We start from the raw sequence: 18,106 nt of genomic DNA, 5'->3' as shown, positions 1-18,106 counted from the left end.
AACTTACTGAAAGCTGTTTTAAGTGCTTTCTGATCAGGGAACCAAAAAGCTTGAGTTCTGGAAATAGGAGAATGGAAGTGCCAGAAGAGAGTCAGGGAGCCCAGAAATCCCAGCAGCTGCCCTGTTCCTTACCCCCGCCCCCAACCCTAAAATCTTTTACTTTCTCTCTTTGAGGTCTTTTAGTCTTTATTAATCATGTAGTTCAACCCCTTCTTTCATGCAAGGGGACATCGAGGTCCGCATGGTGAAGGGACCTGGCCAGGATTGCTCAGACAGTGAGCGGCAGAACGAGCTCAAACCCATCTTCTTGGGCCACCTAATTGTCAGCCTTTCCCCAGTCCCCACATTTTGGTCCAAAGACAGGTTAGGATGAAGACAGTGCCAAATTTCATATTTCCCATTCTCCATTGCTGGGTTCTAATGCTTGTTACCTCCTGATGATAACTCTGTTCATGCTTCTTAGGGGTATGTTTTAACACTTCTTCCTTATGCCTAGCTCCCTCTCTGAAATGTTAAATTTGAGGAAGGTATTATTTAAAGTAATAATAATAAAGAAATTCCCTTTTGCTTATTTTCGTTTTTATTTTTTTAACATTTTTTTTAATGTTAGTTACTTTTGAGAGAGAGACAGAGAGAGAGAGAGAGACAGAGCACAAGCAAGGAAGGGGCAGAGAGAGAGGGAGACACAATCCAAAGCAGGCTCCAGCCTCTGAGCTGTCAGCACAGAGCCCGACACGGGCTCAAACTCATAAACCATGACCTGAGCCAAAGTCAGACGCTCAACAGACTGAGCCACCCAGGCGTCCCTATTTTATTTTTCAGTAAGCTCTATGCCCAACGTGGGGCTTGAACTCAGGGCTTGACCCGGAGATCAGCTGTCACGTGCTCTGCCGCCTGAGCCAGCCAGGCTCCCCCCACCCACCGCCACTTTTTCTTATTTAATGCCAATGATTTATGCTATGTATATTTTACCACAATAAAAAAAAAAAATGACCCTTTCTTATTTTAGGGGACTGCACGGTGGTGGGATTCCCTTCCCCTTCTCTAACTCTCACCGGTGCCGCACTCAGGTGACTGGTAGCTTTCTTATTTTATTGGCAGGATAACCTCATTAGCGGAATCTCAACTTCAGACCCGCCAACAAATTAAGAAACTGGAGGAGTTGCAGCAAAAAGTGTCCTACAAAGGGGATCCCATTGTACAGCACCGGCCAATGCTGGAGGAGAGGATTGTGGAGCTGTTTAGAAACTTAATGAAAAGGTAACTTAGAATTCTTTCTCTCATCACTGCCCCTCCCCCGCCACATACACCTCCTTCACTTTGGAGGCACAGGGCAAAGACTGTTTCACCAGGAAGCTTATGGACTGCCGTCCTTCCCTGTGCCTTTCAGTGCCTTTGTGGTTGAGCGGCAGCCCTGCATGCCCATGCATCCCGACCGGCCATTGGTCATCAAGACTGGCGTCCAGTTCACTACCAAAGTCAGGTGGGCCCTGTCCTTCCTCTTCTGGTAGATACATCATTGAGGGATGCTCTTAGGATGAAAGAGAGTTGGTGGCCAGGGTTGTTCTTTCCAAGCATCACAGGCGATGGTATGGTGGGTATGGAATTTGTTGGCATAATATCAACTTGCCCTTTGACTCTTCTGTCAGAAGTTAAGGAACGGTTACCTCTTTTCGAGGTTATGTGGGCATCTTCCTGAAATTTCAAGCCCACGGTCTTAGTTCGTTGTGTCTCCTTCTGCCCTGCGAGGGAGGCAAAATAATGCTGGTTATTTTCTGTTCTCTGAGCCTACTTTTCCCTGAGGATTTTAAGGGAAAGAGAAAGGCTTAGTGATCTAGAAGCTAAGAGGTAATTAGAGCAGGTGGGTGGTGAGCCTGGAGGGTGGGGTGTGACTTTCACACCCAAGTCAGAACAGGTGCTTTGGGGTTTGCCCTTCCGTAGTGAAATTTCCCTCTTCAGAAGCTTGGTGTATGGCATTAGGTTTCAGGTTTAATAGAAGGAATACCAGCTGCAGAGCACGTATTCCCGTAATATTTCTCATGAAATGGCTTTTATTATCCTTTGCTGAATCTCTCACAACCTTGTCCAAGTTCGGATTTCTTAGGCTTTCTTTCAGGACCTCTTGACCTGAAGGGGTGATACTCAACATAAGGTCAAAGACGGCACTAAGCAGGAAGAGGGATTTGGGATTGTGCTTCATTCACCTTTTAGAAATAAAGCGTTGTGAATTTTATATTCCTTCAAGTAGACGTTGCTGGGGGAGCCTACTGACTTTTCTTTGAAACTGATTTTTTTTTTTCCTTTACTCAGAAACTTTTTTTTCCCCCTCTTTTTTGAAATAGATTGCTGGTCAAATTCCCTGAGTTAAATTATCAGCTTAAAATTAAAGTGTGCATTGACAAGTAAGTACTCCGTATCTTTGCTCTTTTTTTCTCTTTTTTTCAAATGAGAGACAGAGAAATGAGAACTTTAACAGATACCATGTGAACTTAGAGACTATTTCCATTCAAGGAGCTTCATTTATTGAACAAAAATTGTCAGAAGCCTTGCCCTGACCAAAACCACAAAGCTAGTGGTACAGATATGAGTTTCAATTGCTATTGTGACTCTGGGTCCCTCTTTTTCTTTAATTTTTTACTTGTAAGTGTAATTTATGCATATAAATTATGCATAAATTATGTCATATAAAACCCTGACTATATGGGGAAAAGTTGATGGTTTTTATTGTTCCACACTTCACCACGCAATGGAATACATCCTTTTCTTTCTTTTTTTTTTTTTTTCTTTTTTTAATGTTTGTTTATTTTTGAGAGAGAGACAGAATGTGAGCAGGGGAAGGGCAGGGAGGGAGACAGAATCCGAAGCTGGCTCCAGGTTCTAAGCTGTCAGCACAGAGCCTGACGTGGGGATCGAACGAACCCGTGACCCGCGAGATCATGACCTAAGCCAAAGTCAGATGTTTAACCAATTGAGTCACCCAGGCACCCCTCGGGTACATACTTTTCAAAATTTGGCAATACCTTTCAAAAATTAAAATGCACATATACTTTGAAGAGGTTTGAAAAAGGAAAATGTATCCTTAATTTTTGGTGACGTAATTATTTATCTGGAAATCATGAAGAGAGTGAACTGGAAAGTAATTACTAATGAAATAAGGGACTTGAGGAAGGTGGTAGTCTTTTTTTTTTTTTTTTTTTTACATTTATTTATTTTTGAGAGATAGAGACAGAGCACAAGTGGGGGAGGGGCAGAGAGACAAGGAGACGCAGAATCAGAAACAGGCTCCAGGTTCTGAGCTGTCAGCACAGGGGCTCGACGTGAGGCCCAGACTCACAAGCCATGATAGGACCTGAGCTGAAGTCGGACGCTTAACCAACTGAGCCACCCAGGCGCCCAGGAAGGTGGTAGTCTTAATAAAAATAAACAAAAATTAATAACTTCAACCACATATTAGCATAATCTCACAATAAGCAACAAAAGTAAAAAATATATTGTGATAAACGTAACAGAAATGTGTAAGATCTATTTGAAGAAAATTATGAAATTTTATGAGTAGGGGATATTGTAAAAAGTGATAAGACAGATCATATTCCTGGATTGTGGATTTTTATCATAAAGATGTTAATTCTTCTCAGTTAACATGGCACCAAGCAAAATGTGAGTAGAATTTTTTAAACCTTTGACTTGCTTTTCAAGTTGTATCTTAGATGAGAAAAATAAGCAAAGAAAGGTTTTTTAAATTTTTTTTTAACGTTTATTTTTGAGAGAGAGAGAGTGCAAGTGGGGGGAGGGGCAGAGAGAGAGGGAGCTAATCCAAAGCAGGCTCCATAGCACAGAGCCCAATGCGGGGCTCGAACTCAGGAACTGTGAGATCATGACCTGAGCCGAAGTCAGACACTTGACTGATTGAGCCACCCAGGTGCCCCTGTTTTTTGTTTGTTTTTTTTTTAAAGGATGTATTTGGGGGCATCTGGGTGGCTTAATAGGTTAAACATCAGACTCTTGGTTTTGGCTCAGGTCATGATCTCACAGTTCGTAAAATGGAGCCCAGCATAGAGCTTTGCGCTGGTTGTGGAGCCTGCTTAGGATTCTCTCTCCCCCTCTCTCTGCCCTATCCCCATTCACGTATGTGTGCACTCTTTCTCTCTCTCAAAATAAATAAATAAACTTAAAAAAAAGCAAATATTTATAAACATAAAGAAAATAAAAAAGGGTGTGTTATTTTTAATTATGATAAAAAAATTTAATATGTAAAATTTACCTTCTTGATTATTTTTTTTTAATTTTTTTTAATGTTTATTTATTTTTGAGACAGAGAGAGACACAGCATGAGCAGGGGAGGGGCAGAGAGAGAGAGGGAGACACAGAATGTGAAGCAGGCTCCAGGTTCTGAGCTGTCAGCACAGAGCCCGACGCGGGGCTTGAACTCATGAACTGTGAGATCATGACCTGAGCCAAAGTCGGACGCTTAACCGACTGAGCCACCCAGGCGCCCCACCTTCTTGATTATTTTTAAGTGTATGGCGTTGTGTATATTCACACTGCTGTGCAGCAGATTTCCGGAACTACTTCCTTGTGCGACATGGAAACTTTACATCCATTGAACAACAAATCCCCATTTCCCTATCCTCCTAGCCCCGGGCAACCACCATTTTACTTTCAAAAACATTTTTTTAGTGACTAAAAATAATGGGAAGCTGCCTTGCCAGACATTAAAATGTATCACAGAGTTTCAGTTACTAAATGTGTGTGTTACTAGGGCAGGAACAAACTGATCATGGCAGCAAAATCTTGAGTCCAGAAATGGGCTTCAAGTTTATATAAATAATTAATATACGTTAAAAATGACATGTCAAATCAGTTAGTAAAGGATGGAGTATTCAGGAAGTAGTTTTGGGACAACCTGATATTGGGGGCAGGGGGGATTTGAATGAGAAATTAGAGTTTTATGTTTCGCTGTCCATCGGATGTATTTATATGTTTCAGCTAATGTATCTTAAAAGCATAGGTGAACGTATAACATAATGATGGTAAAATGGCAAAATGGTACAACCATTCTGGGAAAAGAGCTTGGCAGTTTCCTACAAAGTTAAACATGTACCTACCCTATAAGCCTACCATTCCACTCTTCAGTATTAACCCAAGAGAAACGAAAGCTTATGTGCACGCAAAGGGCTGTACGTAAATGTCCATTAACAGGCGAGTGAATAGACACCTTGCGGCATATCTGTAAGTAGCTTACGCCGACCGATTGCTCCACTGTTGCTTCGTAATTTGTGGTCTATCCATAAATGAAATATCACTTCCCAATAAAGAGGAATGAACGTTGATACCAGCCACACATGAGAAATCTCAAAATAATTACACTAAGTGAAGGAAGCCAGACCAAGAAACAAGAATACATACTTCCATTCATATAGAATCCTAGAAATACAAATGCACCTATAGTGACTGAAAGCAGACCAGTGATTGCCTGGAGACAAAGGTGGGGTGGAGTGTGGGATTGGGAAATGGATTACAAATGGGCTTGGGGAAACTTTGGGGATGTTGGGTATGTTCATCACCTTGTTTGGGCTGATGATTTCATAGGTGTGTGTAGTATATATAGGTGTGTGTCAAATCTTATCCAAATACATTTTCAATAGTGTACTTTATTATTCATCAATTACATGTGAAAGCTGTGACGCAAAAAAAAGTTAAAAAAAAAAAGGCTATATAGGTTAAACATGAGAGAGAATTTCCTGGTAACATGGACTCTTAAGTTATAAACTGTGATATATGGGGGGGCGCCTGGGTGTCTCAGTCGGTTGAGTGTCCAACTTCGGCTCAGGTCATGATCTCACCACTCCTGAGTTCGAGCCCCGCGTTGGACTCTGCTGACAGCTCAGCGCAGAGTCTGAAGCCTGCTTCAGATTCTGTGTCTCCCTCTCTCTCTCTGCTCCTCCTCTGCTCATGCTGTGTGTGTGTGTGTGTGTGTGTGTGTGTGTGTGTGTGTGTATGTCTCAAAAAGTAAATAAACATTAATAAAAAATTCTTTTTAACCTGTGATATATGGAAAGATATCTTCTGAATGGTTTAAAATTTGACCAATTTTAACCTGTAAACCGACACGAAATACTCTATTTAATAAATAGTAGCTATATTCATGAATATGTAGCAATGGAGAAGCACTTTTAAAAGAGTACTAAAATAATAGGGGCACCTGGGTGCCTCAGTCAGTTGAACGTCCAACTCATGGTCATGGGATCAAGTCTCACGTTGGGCTTTTCACTGAGTGTGGAGCCTGCTTGGTATTCTCTCTCTCTTTCTACCCCTTTGCCCCTCTTCCCCGCTTACTCACTCTCACCTCGCTCTTTCTCAAAAAAAAAAAAAAAAAACACTTTAAAAAGTAATAAAATAATAAGAAAGGAAAAGACTGAGAAATGTGACTATATAAAAAGCTGTATGTTTGGGGTGCCTGGGTGGCTCAGTCGGTTAAGCGTCCGACTTCAGCTCAGGTCACGATCTCACGGTTCGTGAGTTCGAGCCCCGCGTCGGGCTCTGGGCTGATGGCTCAGAGCCTGGAGCCTGCTTCCGATTCTGTGTCTCCCTTTCTCTCTGCCCCTCCCCCGTTCATGCTCTGTCTCTGTCTCAAAAATAAATAAACAAAAAAAAAAAAAAAGGCTCAAAATTTTAAAAAAAAAAAAAAAAAAAGCTGTATGTTCAAACACATAGAGCTGAAAGACCGGACAGGCTAGGAAGATTGTTTCCAGCTAATATGAAATGGGACGATTTGAGTTACAGGGAGTAGTAAACCTTTACAGAAAACCCAGTGTGGCTTAAATAATAAGGAAATTTGCAGCCCAGTATAACTGGAAATGCAGAGTTAGGGCAAGTTCCTGACAGTGAGATCAGTGACTCACTTATGTCATCCTGGACCCAGAATCTTCCGTGTGCCTTCCCCGCCATCATAAGTATCACTGGCTTTGTGAGGTTCCCTTCTGAGTTGCAGTATAAGTAAGGTCATATGCTTCCTTGCTCGTGTTCAGTTGAAGCTGTGGAAAATAAATCCAGCCCATGTTGTAATTCCTTCCCAGTCTGAGACAGCGTAGGTCATGTCCTCGCCCTGGGACCACCACACCGTGGAGTGCTATGTTCTGATGTACTTAATGAACAATCAGGATCCCCTGGAGGCGGGGACTGGAAGGATACCTGAGCAGATGCAAGGGTCTATTGGGAGGGGGAAATTGATATTGGGCAGGCTTGTACAGGGTTGTCGTATTTCACGTACAAAATGTAATTGAATCGTTTACAGAAATTCCCAGGAGAACAGTGGTTTTTTTCCAGCAGAGTACATTACGGATAGAGTAGACTTTTCGAAGAGACGGGGCCAGTCTTGTTAACACCAGTTTATATTCTTAACAGAGACTCCGGGGATGTTGCGGCTCTCAGAGGGTGAGTTCAGCCTAAAGGCTTCCTTTTGATCTGTTTAATCTGACTTTGTCCTCTGGCTGCTCCATCACCTGTGTGGTTGGTTTTTCTCCTGTGATTCAGATCCCGGAAATTTAACATTCTGGGCACAAACACGAAAGTGATGAACATGGAAGAGTCCAACAACGGCAGCCTCTCTGCAGAATTCAAACATCTGGTACATGGAGAAGCCTGGGTCCCCTTCTCCAAGGGCACCTGGCGGAGGGAGAGGGGGGGTGGGGGTGGGGGGGAGCCTCACGTGACCCAGGTGCTCTCTGCTTTTCCTACAGACCCTGAGAGAGCAAAGATGTGGTAACGGGGGCCGAGCCAATTGTGATGTAAGTTTTTTGGGGGACGAAACCAACTGGGAGGGTTTTCTTTAATGGGGAGAGAAAAAGAGCCTTCTTATTGGCCTGAATTAGAGACTCCAACCTGTGGTTAAGCTGTAGTCATTTGGAAAAGTCACCATGTGTCAAAAATGACATGGTCAGAAGTCACTCCGCCGTGGAGTTCTCTGGCTTGGAGCATTTTCTTGATTGTCCTGGGAGTTGGCTCATCTTTAAGGAGGGGTGGAAAGTCCCTGGCTGACTTACCCACACCCATTTAGTGGAAAAGAAGCTTCCACCTTGCCTGGGGCTTTCCAAATTCCCCTTCCAACTCCTGCCAGCTGAGACTGCCTGGCTTCATTTTTGGTGTCCTGATTTTCTCATGAGGTGGGATAGAAGGTTGTAATAAATCTGAATTAAAAATTTAAGAAAAAGAATAAAACCTGTTCCCCTTATTTCTATTATTCTCTTCCTCCATTTGATTCAGATTACGGGATTCTCAGTGTCAAGAATAAACTTAAATAAAATAGGCAAATGTGACCAAAACTAGTTTTTAATCATTTAAAAAGATTGTGATAGTCTATTCTTTTTCTGGTATTTGTGCCCTGCCCATTCTTTCCTCTTCTCTAAAATGTAGCAGGCCTTGAGCGAGAAAAAGTGCATTTATGATGCTTCACTGTAAAGAGTGAAGGAGTCTATATACAACAACATAGAAAAATGTATGTGGCATATTTGTTTAGAAAAGCAAGATGCGGGGTGCCTGGCTGGCTCAGTCGGTAAAGTGTGTGACTCTTGATCTCAAGGTTGTGAGTTCAAGCCCCATGTTGGGCATAGAGTGTACTTAAAAAAAAAAAGAAAGAACAAGCAAGATGCAAAATAATTCGAGTAGAATATTAGCATATTTGTTTAAAAAGTGTACTATACTGTTTTTGTTCTATTCACATATGCAATACAAAATTCTCCAGGTGGGGAGGTGGGGTGCCTGGTTGGCTCTGTCAGTTAAGCTTCTGACTCTTGATTTTGGCTCAGGTAATGATCTCACAGTTCGTGCGTTCAAGTCCCACGTTGGCGCAGAGCCTGCCTGGGATTCTTGGTCTCTCTCTCTCCGCCTCTCCCCCACTCACAAGTGTAACTCCTCTTCCCCCCCCCAAAATAAAGAAATACACTTTATTTTATTTATTTTTTAATGTTTCTTTTTGAGAGAGAGCTCACGCGTGTGTACGCGCGCAAGTGAGGGAGGGACAGGGAGAGAGAGAGGGAGACAGAATCTGAAGTGGGCTCCAGGCTCTGAGCTGTCAACACAGAATTCAACTTGGGGCTCAAACTCATGAACCATGAGATCATGACCTGAGCCGAAGTCAGATGCTTAACCCACTAAGCCACCAGTTGCCCCAATAAATAAACTTAAAAAAAACAACAACATTCTCGAGGAATGTATACCAAACAATGCTTATGTATTTATTTTGCTGTTAGTATCTAAGACTATGCTGTCTCTGTAATATTTGCATTCTAAAGTTGATTTATTTTTTTTTAAGTTTATTTATTTTAAGGGAGAGAGAGAATGCCAAGCAGGCTCTGCACTGTCAGCACAGAGCCCGACACAGAGCTCAAATTCACGAACTGTGAGATCATGACCTGAGTCAAAATCAAGAGTCAGGATGCTTAAGCGACTGAGCCACCCAGGCGCCCTGTGATATTTGCATTTTAAACTGAACATATGTTATTTCTATAGTTAGGAAAAAGATAGTGTTTGAAAAACGAATTGAAATTGTGTCTCTGAGAATTCATTGAGAAGTCTTACCGAAAATAAGGTTGCCATATTGCTGGTGGCAGTATAAATTGTCACTTCAGAAAACAACTGGACATAATAAAAAAATGAACGTACTCTACAAACCAGCAGTGCCACTCCCAGGATTTAACAATAGAGAAATCTTTGCACATGTGCACCAGGGGACATGTGCAAAATGTCACAGCAGCCTGATTGTAAACCCTAAATATAACCCAGATACCATCGTTGCTAGAGTAGATAAAGGATTCGTGGTAGAGTCATATGATGGAATGCTCTAGAGCTGTGAAAATGAACAACAGCAAATTCATACAACCCCATGGATGCAAAAAGCGAGTCCGAAAGAATACATAGGGTACGGTTTGTGTAAGGTTCACAGACCTCTAAAACCGAACACTGCATACAGTATTTAGAGAGATAAATACAGTAAAACCCTAAAGGAAAACTGGGAAGCGATAAACCCAAAAGACAAAATAGCGGTTACATCTGAGGGAGGAGGGACCAGGGAAGGGCATCCTGAGCATCTCCGTGGTGATGATCTTTTCCTTAAACTGGGTAGTGGGTACAGGTGTTCATTGTTTTGATTTTCTGTGCACCTTACCCATTTGGTAAATAACCTATTGGGTCTATAGTATTGTAATAAAACCAGTAAAAGATGAGGTTGAAGATCGTAGCACTGAAGAGGGCGTGTTCTCAGTGTTGTGTCCCTGCTGTGTCCATGGCCTCCCGGTGGATCACCCTTCTTGGTGCAATGAGGCTGTGGCATTCACTCTCCTCAGCTATGGCTGTTAGTATCCAAGGCCATTCTCTCTGAGGAAGAGGGTGCCCTTCTCGTTGTAGGCCTCCCTGATTGTCACCGAGGAGCTGCACCTGATCACCTTTGAGACTGAGGTGTATCACCAGGGCCTCAAGATTGACCTTGAGGTGAGTTTTGCCACAGAGTTGGGACAGGGCTGCATGCAGGGGTGATTCAGGACAAGAACTTCTAGTTGGGATTTTTTCTACAGAAGGTAGAATGATGTATATGCTTTATATATTGTGTTCTTGCAATAAAGTAAGCTAGAGAAAAGATAATGTTGCTAAGAAAATTGTAAGAGAAAATACGTTTATAGGACTGTACTCTAGATCAAGAAAAATCATCCATGTATAAGCGGACCCATGCAGTTCAAACCCATGCTGTTCAAGGGTCAACTGTATACTCAGCTTTCAGTATATGAAAGTACTGAAATTGTAATTAATTAATATATTATTAATCTGTGCATAGAAATGATAATGGACTCTATGAAGTTTGGGCAAAACAGGCTTTTTAGACAGCCACTGTTTTTAGTGTACAGGAAATCATGGCATTTGCATTCTCTTCTATCAACTTTCTTCATCTTTAAATTAAAGCTATACCGGAAAAGCAAGAATCCTAGTCTTTGCCTACTGAGACCTGTCTGTTTAACGGGCAGATGCAGCTTCAATTCTCGGAGAGTGCCTCCCAGGTTTTATAAACGGGGAGTCGGTGGACTGCGAGTCCAGCTTTGAGCACGTCAGATCTTTTAAGTTCCTGGTTGTGTCCTGTGACCCGCACTTGGCATTCTCTCCACTCTGGGCGTTGAGCTGACTCAGCCGAGTTCCTCCCTAAGGGCTGGCAGTAGGTGTGATTTAAGGCACATTCTTTTATTCGAAACCTGCAGGTCTGACTGAAGAGACGTTTGAAGCTGTGAGGGCCCTCTGCCTCCCCAGCTTATTCCCCACTCTCTCCACAGACCCACTCCTTGCCGGTTGTGGTGATCTCCAACATCTGTCAGATGCCTAATGCCTGGGCATCTATCCTGTGGTATAACATGCTGACCAACAACCCCAAGGTAAGCGCCCATCCTTTGGAAGCCATTGTCGCGGTCCTAGCGTGGGTCACCAAGCACCACCGTCTCCATCTAAACGAGCAAATGTGTTGGGGCGCCTGGGTGGCTCAGTCGGTTGGGCGTCCGACTTCGGCTTGGGTCATGATCTTGCGGTCCGTGAGTTCGAGCCCCGCGTCGGGCTCTGTGCTGACCGCTCAGAGCCTGGAGCCTGTTTCGGATTCTGTGCCTCCCTCTCTCTCCCTGACCCTCCCCCGTTCATGCTCTGTCTCTCTCTGTCTCAAAAATAAATAAACGTTAAAAAAAAAAAATAAAAAAAAAATAAATGAGCAAATGTGTCATTTTCAACAGAACGTGAACTTTTTCACCAAGCCCCCGATTGGAACCTGGGATCAAGTGGCTGAGGTGCTGAGCTGGCAGTTCTCCTCCACCACAAAGCGAGGCCTGAGCATCGAGCAGTTGACAACGCTGGCAGAGAAGCTCTTAGGTCAGCATTTTCCCCCTTTTCCCTGCTGCCCTCCTCAGAGAAGGAGTCTGGCCTGTGGGGCTATTCATTCAGGAAAATTTGCTGAGCCAGACACTGTCCTGGGGCCTGAAAACATGTGCTCCAGCAGTTGGGGAGGTGGGGTGGAGGAGAGATAGAGATGCACGGGAAGCTTGCCTCCCGGTGATCATTTCTGAGGTGGGAGGCAGATTTCTTTTCTCTCGGTGGCTGGACCCCTCACCCTTCCAGAGCACTACTTCGGCTAACCTTAGGAAGCTATTTAAATCAAAAAAAAATTTTTTTAAGTTATTTTTAAGTTATTTTAAGTTATTTTTCATATTTGTGAGAGAGACAGAGACAGAACACGAGCAGGGGAGGAGCAGACAAACGGAGACAGAATCTGAAGCAGGCTCCAGGCTCTGAGCTGTCAGCATAGAGCCCGACACGGGGCTTGAACTCATGAGCAGTGAGATCATGACCTGAGCTGAAGTCGGACGCTCAACCGACTAAGCCGCCCAGGCGCCCCAGGAAGCTATTTTTTAAGTGCATGTTAGAAGACAGAGGCCAAAGCTTGACGTCCATGTCCATTTCTTCAATAAACTGTAGGCTTGTTTTTATTTTTTCCTCTGGGAAAAAAAAATTTAGTGGACTGTTTTATTTTACATGCTACCTGGACTGTAAGTAGCCTTATCCTGTGCCACCGCCAAATGTGACCCTCTAACACTGTCAGTTTATTACTGTGTGCTGCTGGTCCCTGAGCACCAGCTGCCACCACATGAGGCTAGGAAGAGTGGAGGGGTGGGGGGACGGACCCTCGATACGTCATCCACCACCTCTGCTAGTCTAAACAACAACGCAGGTGATCACACGATGGGATTTTGTACATCTGTGTACGTGTGTGTACCTGTGTGTGCACACATACATGGACACAACGGTGGGAACCTTTAAAGACACGAAAACCGATGGTGACTTGGCCCACTGTGGGACAGATGTGCATGAATGTATGTTCTGTCTTGAGAAATAAAATCCTTGATTTGAAGCTGGAAGTTACACTGCTTTATTCTTTTTCTTGCAGGACCTGGTGTGAACTATTCAGGGTGTCAGATTACGTGGGCTAAATTTTGCAAAGTAAGCCATCTTGTTAAATCCTTGTCGCTGCCGAGTGGGAGCGGGAGGGACGCCCACCCGTGAGGTTGTCGGGGACGGCACTGGGCCTGAAGGCTGTAGACTCATGGTCTGGCGGCCCGTAGGCCCTACTTGAGGGTAGATGAGCCTGGGGATTTTGGTGGCACTGTGTCCCTAAGAAGGAAAAGGCTGGGATAGTAGACTTGGCTTTCTCGTTATTCTTCTCTTTAGGAAAACATGGCCGGCAAAGGCTTCTCCTTCTGGGTCTGGCTAGACAATATCATTGATCTTGTGAAAAAGTACATCCTGGCTCTTTGGAATGAAGGGTAGGTTGAAGCTCTTGTGTCCGGCAGAGTGCACATGGGTAACACGTCACCTGCTCTCAGCAGGCCAGGGGCGGGACCCCATCAGCCCAGATCTTGTTGCTGTTCTTTGGCTCCAGGTACATAATGGGTTTTATCAGTAAGGAGCGGGAGCGGGCCATCTTGAGCACCAAGCCCCCAGGCACCTTCCTGCTAAGATTCAGTGAAAGCAGCAAAGAAGGAGGTGTCACCTTCACTTGGGTGGAGAAGGACATCAGCGGTAAGTTTGACTCTCACCCGCCCCACCTGGTGGCAGTTGCTGCTTCCGCTGTGGCCACTGCTAGTTTCAAGTACCTATTGCCCCCTAGTGGGCAAAGATGGCTTCGCACTCCCCTGCCTTGGACTTGTAAAAACATTTTTCAGTGACTTCTTTTCTTCCAAATTCTTTCAGCTGGAGGATTGTTTGGCAATTTTGTTTTGCTTTCTTCAGGAGCTAATATTTGCCTACAAATTTCCGATTTAAATCTCATTATTCATCTCCTTTCTAATTTACCCTGTTAATCTATCTCATGCAAGTAGTTATTCGGGTATATTGCTGACGACCCAACTGGGTAACCTCTCCAGAAGCCAGCTGAACATTTTTATAGTGCCAGGTGACTGGGTAGGATATTCGAGGCTCAAGAACTAGGTTGGCATAAGCCATTCCCTTTCAAGGAAAAATAAATCAGGTAGTTTTCTCTTAAGATTACCTGGCCATTATCCTCCCTTCCCATATCCGATGACAGGCAAGACCCAGATCCAGTCCGTGGAACCATATACCAAGCAGCAGCTGAACAACATGTCGTTTGCTGAAATCATCATGGGCTATAAGATCATGGATGCTACCAACATCCTCGTGTCTCCGCTGGTTTATCTCTACCCGGACATTCCTAAGGAGGAGGCGTTTGGAAAGTATTGTCGACCAGAAAGCCAGGAGCATCCTGAAGCTGACCCAGGTAGTTGTTGATTTTCTGCGTTGGGCACTTTTTCTGGGAAAAAGTGGGAAATTGCAGGATTCTTGGGGGATAGGTAGGTCACTGCCCAAAGAGCCTGGTGACCTTTATTCCTCTTATGGGAAATAAGCACTCAGTAGTGAGTGCTTTTTGGTCGTGGCTGTTAGGGTTGGAGAGAGGAGGGGCATCAAAGTCACTTGTCTCTGTCCTACAGAGAACCCAGCAGGCTAAACGGGGAAATAGACACACACACTCAACTCACCCCAAACATCTAAAATACTGCCGAGAGAGCGCGAGGACAGAATTCTTAAGTAACAGGATGCCCTGCCAGCACACCGCTTCTTACACTGGAAGGTTTGCGACTCAGACTTGAGTCTAGCATGTTTCCTTTTCCCCATCGCTGAACAATGTGAGCAGTGTCGAGCGGGATGGAGAAAGGCTTTCTGGAGGAAATGAGTGTTAGCAGCACTGGAACGTGGGTTTACGAGCAGAGCGGGGAGGGGTGGGGGGCGTGGTGATTGAAGAGGAGCCTGTAAACGGTGGGAGGGCGCGGAATTGGGATTGAGAACATGCAGCTATTGAAATAAAGCGGTTTTTTAATGTGCAAGAGCACAGGTGTCTATGTAAGTCGTATAGCAAATGTTTCATAGTAAGTTTGTAACCATTAGTCGTCCGCAAGGAGAAGCAGCCCCTCTGGTCTGTGCCTTTGGCACTTGCTGATTTGGCTCTCTGCATTCTTCTCTGTCCAGATCCTGTTGGGGAGTCTGTGATTTGCCATTCTTTGTTTTTATTTAACTTCTCTTAGTTGGAGAGCTCTTTGAAGTGGTCCTTTGAGGGTAGCTTCCACCCCAGTTGCTTTTGGAAAAATTGTCTTTGTGCAAAGAGCTCACACGCACATTCCCACCTGTTCACAGAGATCCCGTGCGAGGAATTTCTTGGATGGGGAAGACTGGGACTTGGAAGAAGGAACTTGAGTTACTTGGCAATTGACTTTCCTCTTCCCTTTGTTCTGGTGTTGGGTTTTATTCATACTGTAGAAGAGCTAACTCTCACTTCCTGTCTGCTACTTATCTTTCTTTCCAGCTGGGCTTCAGTTGGGAGATCTGTTTATCAGCCCTGACACTCTACTCTTTGTTCCTTCTGGTGAGGACATTTAGGTCCAAGTGCTGGTCCCTTTGGCTCATTTTGCTTTCAAGATCCAAGTTCCCAATTGAGGCTGTGTCCTCTGTTATCATCACCCATCCTGTGTGACCAGGAAGCAAGGTCCTTTCCTGCTTGGAGTCACTAGTGTTTTCTCAGGGGCAAGACCCCCCCACCACCACCCCACCCCGGCACAAGAGAGAGGAACTAGTGACTTGAGTGCTTTGCCAGCCTCCCAGGGAGGCAGGTGTATGCAGTGGGCACTGAGGGGCTTGGGGTGGCAGGAGCGAGGCGATGGGGGGGGGGGGAAGGGCGGTGTGCCAGTGGAGCCCCTGCATTAAAGTGGGAGTCCTCGGGGACGTGGATCTGTGCCTGTTTCCTCCCATTTTCCATCATGAAAATATTTTTGTCCCCAGGGATAGATGATCTTCCCAGGACCCTTCCTTCCTCCTTACTTCTCCACCAGACCCCACACAGTATTTCCTGATGGCTTGAGGGAGAGAGTCCCTTTTTAGAAATGACAACCCCCTTACCTTACAAATTGGATGAAGTATATGTACAACCTTGTACACAGCCAGAGCTCGGCGTTTAGTCCTGTTTCTCCTTTGCTTCTGCTCTTGCTGAATCTGAGGCTGAAGCTAGTTTTCTCAGCTACCTTGATCACTGGGGAACTAAATCCTTTTCTGTCTGAGATGTCAGCTCCCCTCAGGTCTGCGCCACAGTGGATTTAGAAGACACCAGAACCCTGCCTGGGTACATCTTTGGATTCTGCACCGTATGAATCTATTTCTTGGCCAAAAATAACCTTGGTTGGCAGTCCAGTGACCCCTGGCAATGCCTTTTCTCAGATTGTCACCATACTTTCTGATCCCTTGGTCTGTCTATAAACCTCAAACTTTTTAACTGTGCTTCTCTCGGCCCACCCACCGGGCCCCATGCCCCCCAAGTGATTTGTTTGTTCACCTGACTCTCCCAGATGTCGTGCCAGTATTCCAAGTCTCCTGGACCTCTTGGTGTAAACATTGAGCACCTAAAATTCATTTATTCCGGTCCTCACATTTCTAAGTATGGAACAAGAATTACAAATGACGGAGATGGATGCCTCCCTCTTCCGTCTCCCTCTTGGTGTAGAAAGTGCTTCGCTCCAGGTCTCCTAGCTGCCGAAGACACAACGAGGCCTTGGCCTCCTGTTTTCCAGCCCAGAGTCGACGGTGCTGCAATACCAGCCAGCCTCCCTTTATAAAGCGGCCGCTTTTTGTGCGGTGTAGTTACCCAACTGGGGGGTTACTCCTACACTCACCTAAAAATGTGGTAGAGGCAGATCAGTGCCATAGGAATGGAAGGTGTGACCCTGGGCTTTGGAAATGCATTAGCAATCTGCATATTCTCTTCAAGACTTGGTGACTTTGGTGTCCCAGCAGGACAGGGGTGTTGGAGCCCAGACTGCATAGGCTCCGTTCCTGCATGCAGAGAAGTTACCTAAGAGAGTCGACCAGGCCAGAATACGATCCTCAGACCACACACAGGCAGTTAAATGTTCACATCATCTAGGGAAAGAATGAACACACAAAAGTGGCATTGGTCTAGGCTCAGGTGGGACAAGGGTGTGTGCTCAGAAGTCTCTGCAGCTCTGGAAAGCGTAGCAGCAAGAACTGAACTACCCAGCTGCAAGCACCTAGAACATCAGATAGTACATAGTGGTGGAGGGGGCAGCCCTGAGGGGAGACAGGTTCAAAACGATCTCCGCTCAAGGATGGAGGGAGGGGCAAGTCTCCCCTGATGAGGCGGCCGGCTTCCACCTGCCCTCTACTCACAGTGGGGTCACCTTAGTAAGCCCGTTTTCTTCTTCCCAGGTGCTGCCCCATACCTGAAGACCAAGTTTATCTGTGTGACACCGTAAGTGGCTTCCCTTCTAAATTTGGCCTTCATTTCTGGTGTCCTCAGTTATCCCGGGAGTAGGACACTGGGTGAGAGCTACCCTGAGAGGGGCTGGAATGCCCTGGGCTACGTGTAGTACTCAGAGTGACCCTGTGTGTTTAAAAAGCTTGAGCTTTTATTTTTCTGTTGGAGACCAGAGTTTGATGGCTTGTGTGTGTGTGTTTTGTTCTTTTTTTTTTTTTCTCCATTGTGTCTTGTCAACCCGGCCCTTTCCCCTCCTGCTGCTCCCCATTTCCTACAGAACGACCTGCAGCAATACCATTGACCTGCCGATGTCCCCCCGCACTTTAGATTCATTGATGCAGTTTGGAAATAATGGTGAAGGTGCTGAACCCTCAGCAGGAGGGCAGTTTGGTGAGTATTTGGTCGACAGACCTTGTCCTTGGGAGGGAAGTGTGCCCCCTTTGTGTGCCGGGCCCACGGTCCCACGCACAGAGCCCAGAGCTGGCCACGCAGACTGGTAGAGAGAGGTCCTAGAGCCGCGCTGTCCCTTGGAAACCAAACGTGCACCACGCACGTAAGTGCGACTTTTTAAATAACCATATTAAAACCAGTGAAAAGAAACAAGGGAGGTTAACATTAATGATACATTTTCTGTAACCCAATAAATCCCAAACGCTAGCGTTTTAACACGTAAGAAAACGTTGATGAGATTTTTGTTTTTGTGCTAAGTCTCTGAAACGTGCTAGGTGTTTCACAGCTACACCCACCTCGACTGGG

At 45.1% G+C, this 18,106-nt stretch overlaps 1 protein-coding gene and 1 non-coding gene across 7 annotated transcripts in view; both read left to right on the top strand.

Annotated features, from left to right (window-relative positions):
* The window catches only part of STAT3 (signal transducer and activator of transcription 3), a 67,532-nt gene that overhangs the window by 48,486 nt on the left and 940 nt on the right, over positions 1-18,106 (top strand). For 3 of the 6 annotated variants that reach the window (XM_049636113.1, XM_049636110.1, XM_049636111.1), the window contains 15 exons: positions 1,102-1,260; positions 1,391-1,483; positions 2,343-2,402; positions 7,405-7,434; positions 7,534-7,627; positions 7,740-7,787; positions 10,402-10,485; positions 11,313-11,411; positions 11,757-11,892; positions 12,965-13,017; positions 13,246-13,340; positions 13,457-13,596; positions 14,102-14,314; positions 17,302-17,344; positions 17,628-17,740. In XM_049636113.1, coding sequence (XP_049492070.1) covers positions 1,102-1,260; positions 1,391-1,483; positions 2,343-2,402; positions 7,405-7,434; positions 7,534-7,627; positions 7,740-7,787; positions 10,402-10,485; positions 11,313-11,411; positions 11,757-11,892; positions 12,965-13,017; positions 13,246-13,340; positions 13,457-13,596; positions 14,102-14,314; positions 17,302-17,344; positions 17,628-17,740 — 1,460 coding nt within the window. The remainder of the gene's footprint in view (positions 1-1,101; positions 1,261-1,390; positions 1,484-2,342; positions 2,403-7,404; positions 7,435-7,533; positions 7,628-7,739; positions 7,788-10,401; positions 10,486-11,312; positions 11,412-11,756; positions 11,893-12,964; positions 13,018-13,245; positions 13,341-13,456; positions 13,597-14,101; positions 14,315-17,301; positions 17,345-17,627; positions 17,741-18,106) is intronic. The other 3 variants (XM_049636116.1, XM_049636115.1, XM_049636114.1) reach the window with 3 other exon arrangements.
* On the top strand, positions 8,534-8,606 carry TRNAK-CUU (transfer RNA lysine (anticodon CUU)). The gene has a single exon. It is a non-coding gene; the product is annotated as a tRNA-Lys (tRNA).

Source organism: Panthera uncia, chromosome E1 (assembly GCF_023721935.1).
Source record: "Panthera uncia isolate 11264 chromosome E1, Puncia_PCG_1.0, whole genome shotgun sequence".
Lineage (NCBI taxonomy): Eukaryota > Metazoa > Chordata > Mammalia > Carnivora > Felidae > Panthera > Panthera uncia.
The sequence above is the reverse complement of the archived record's forward strand: the minus strand, read 5'-3'. Positions and strand labels throughout refer to the sequence as shown.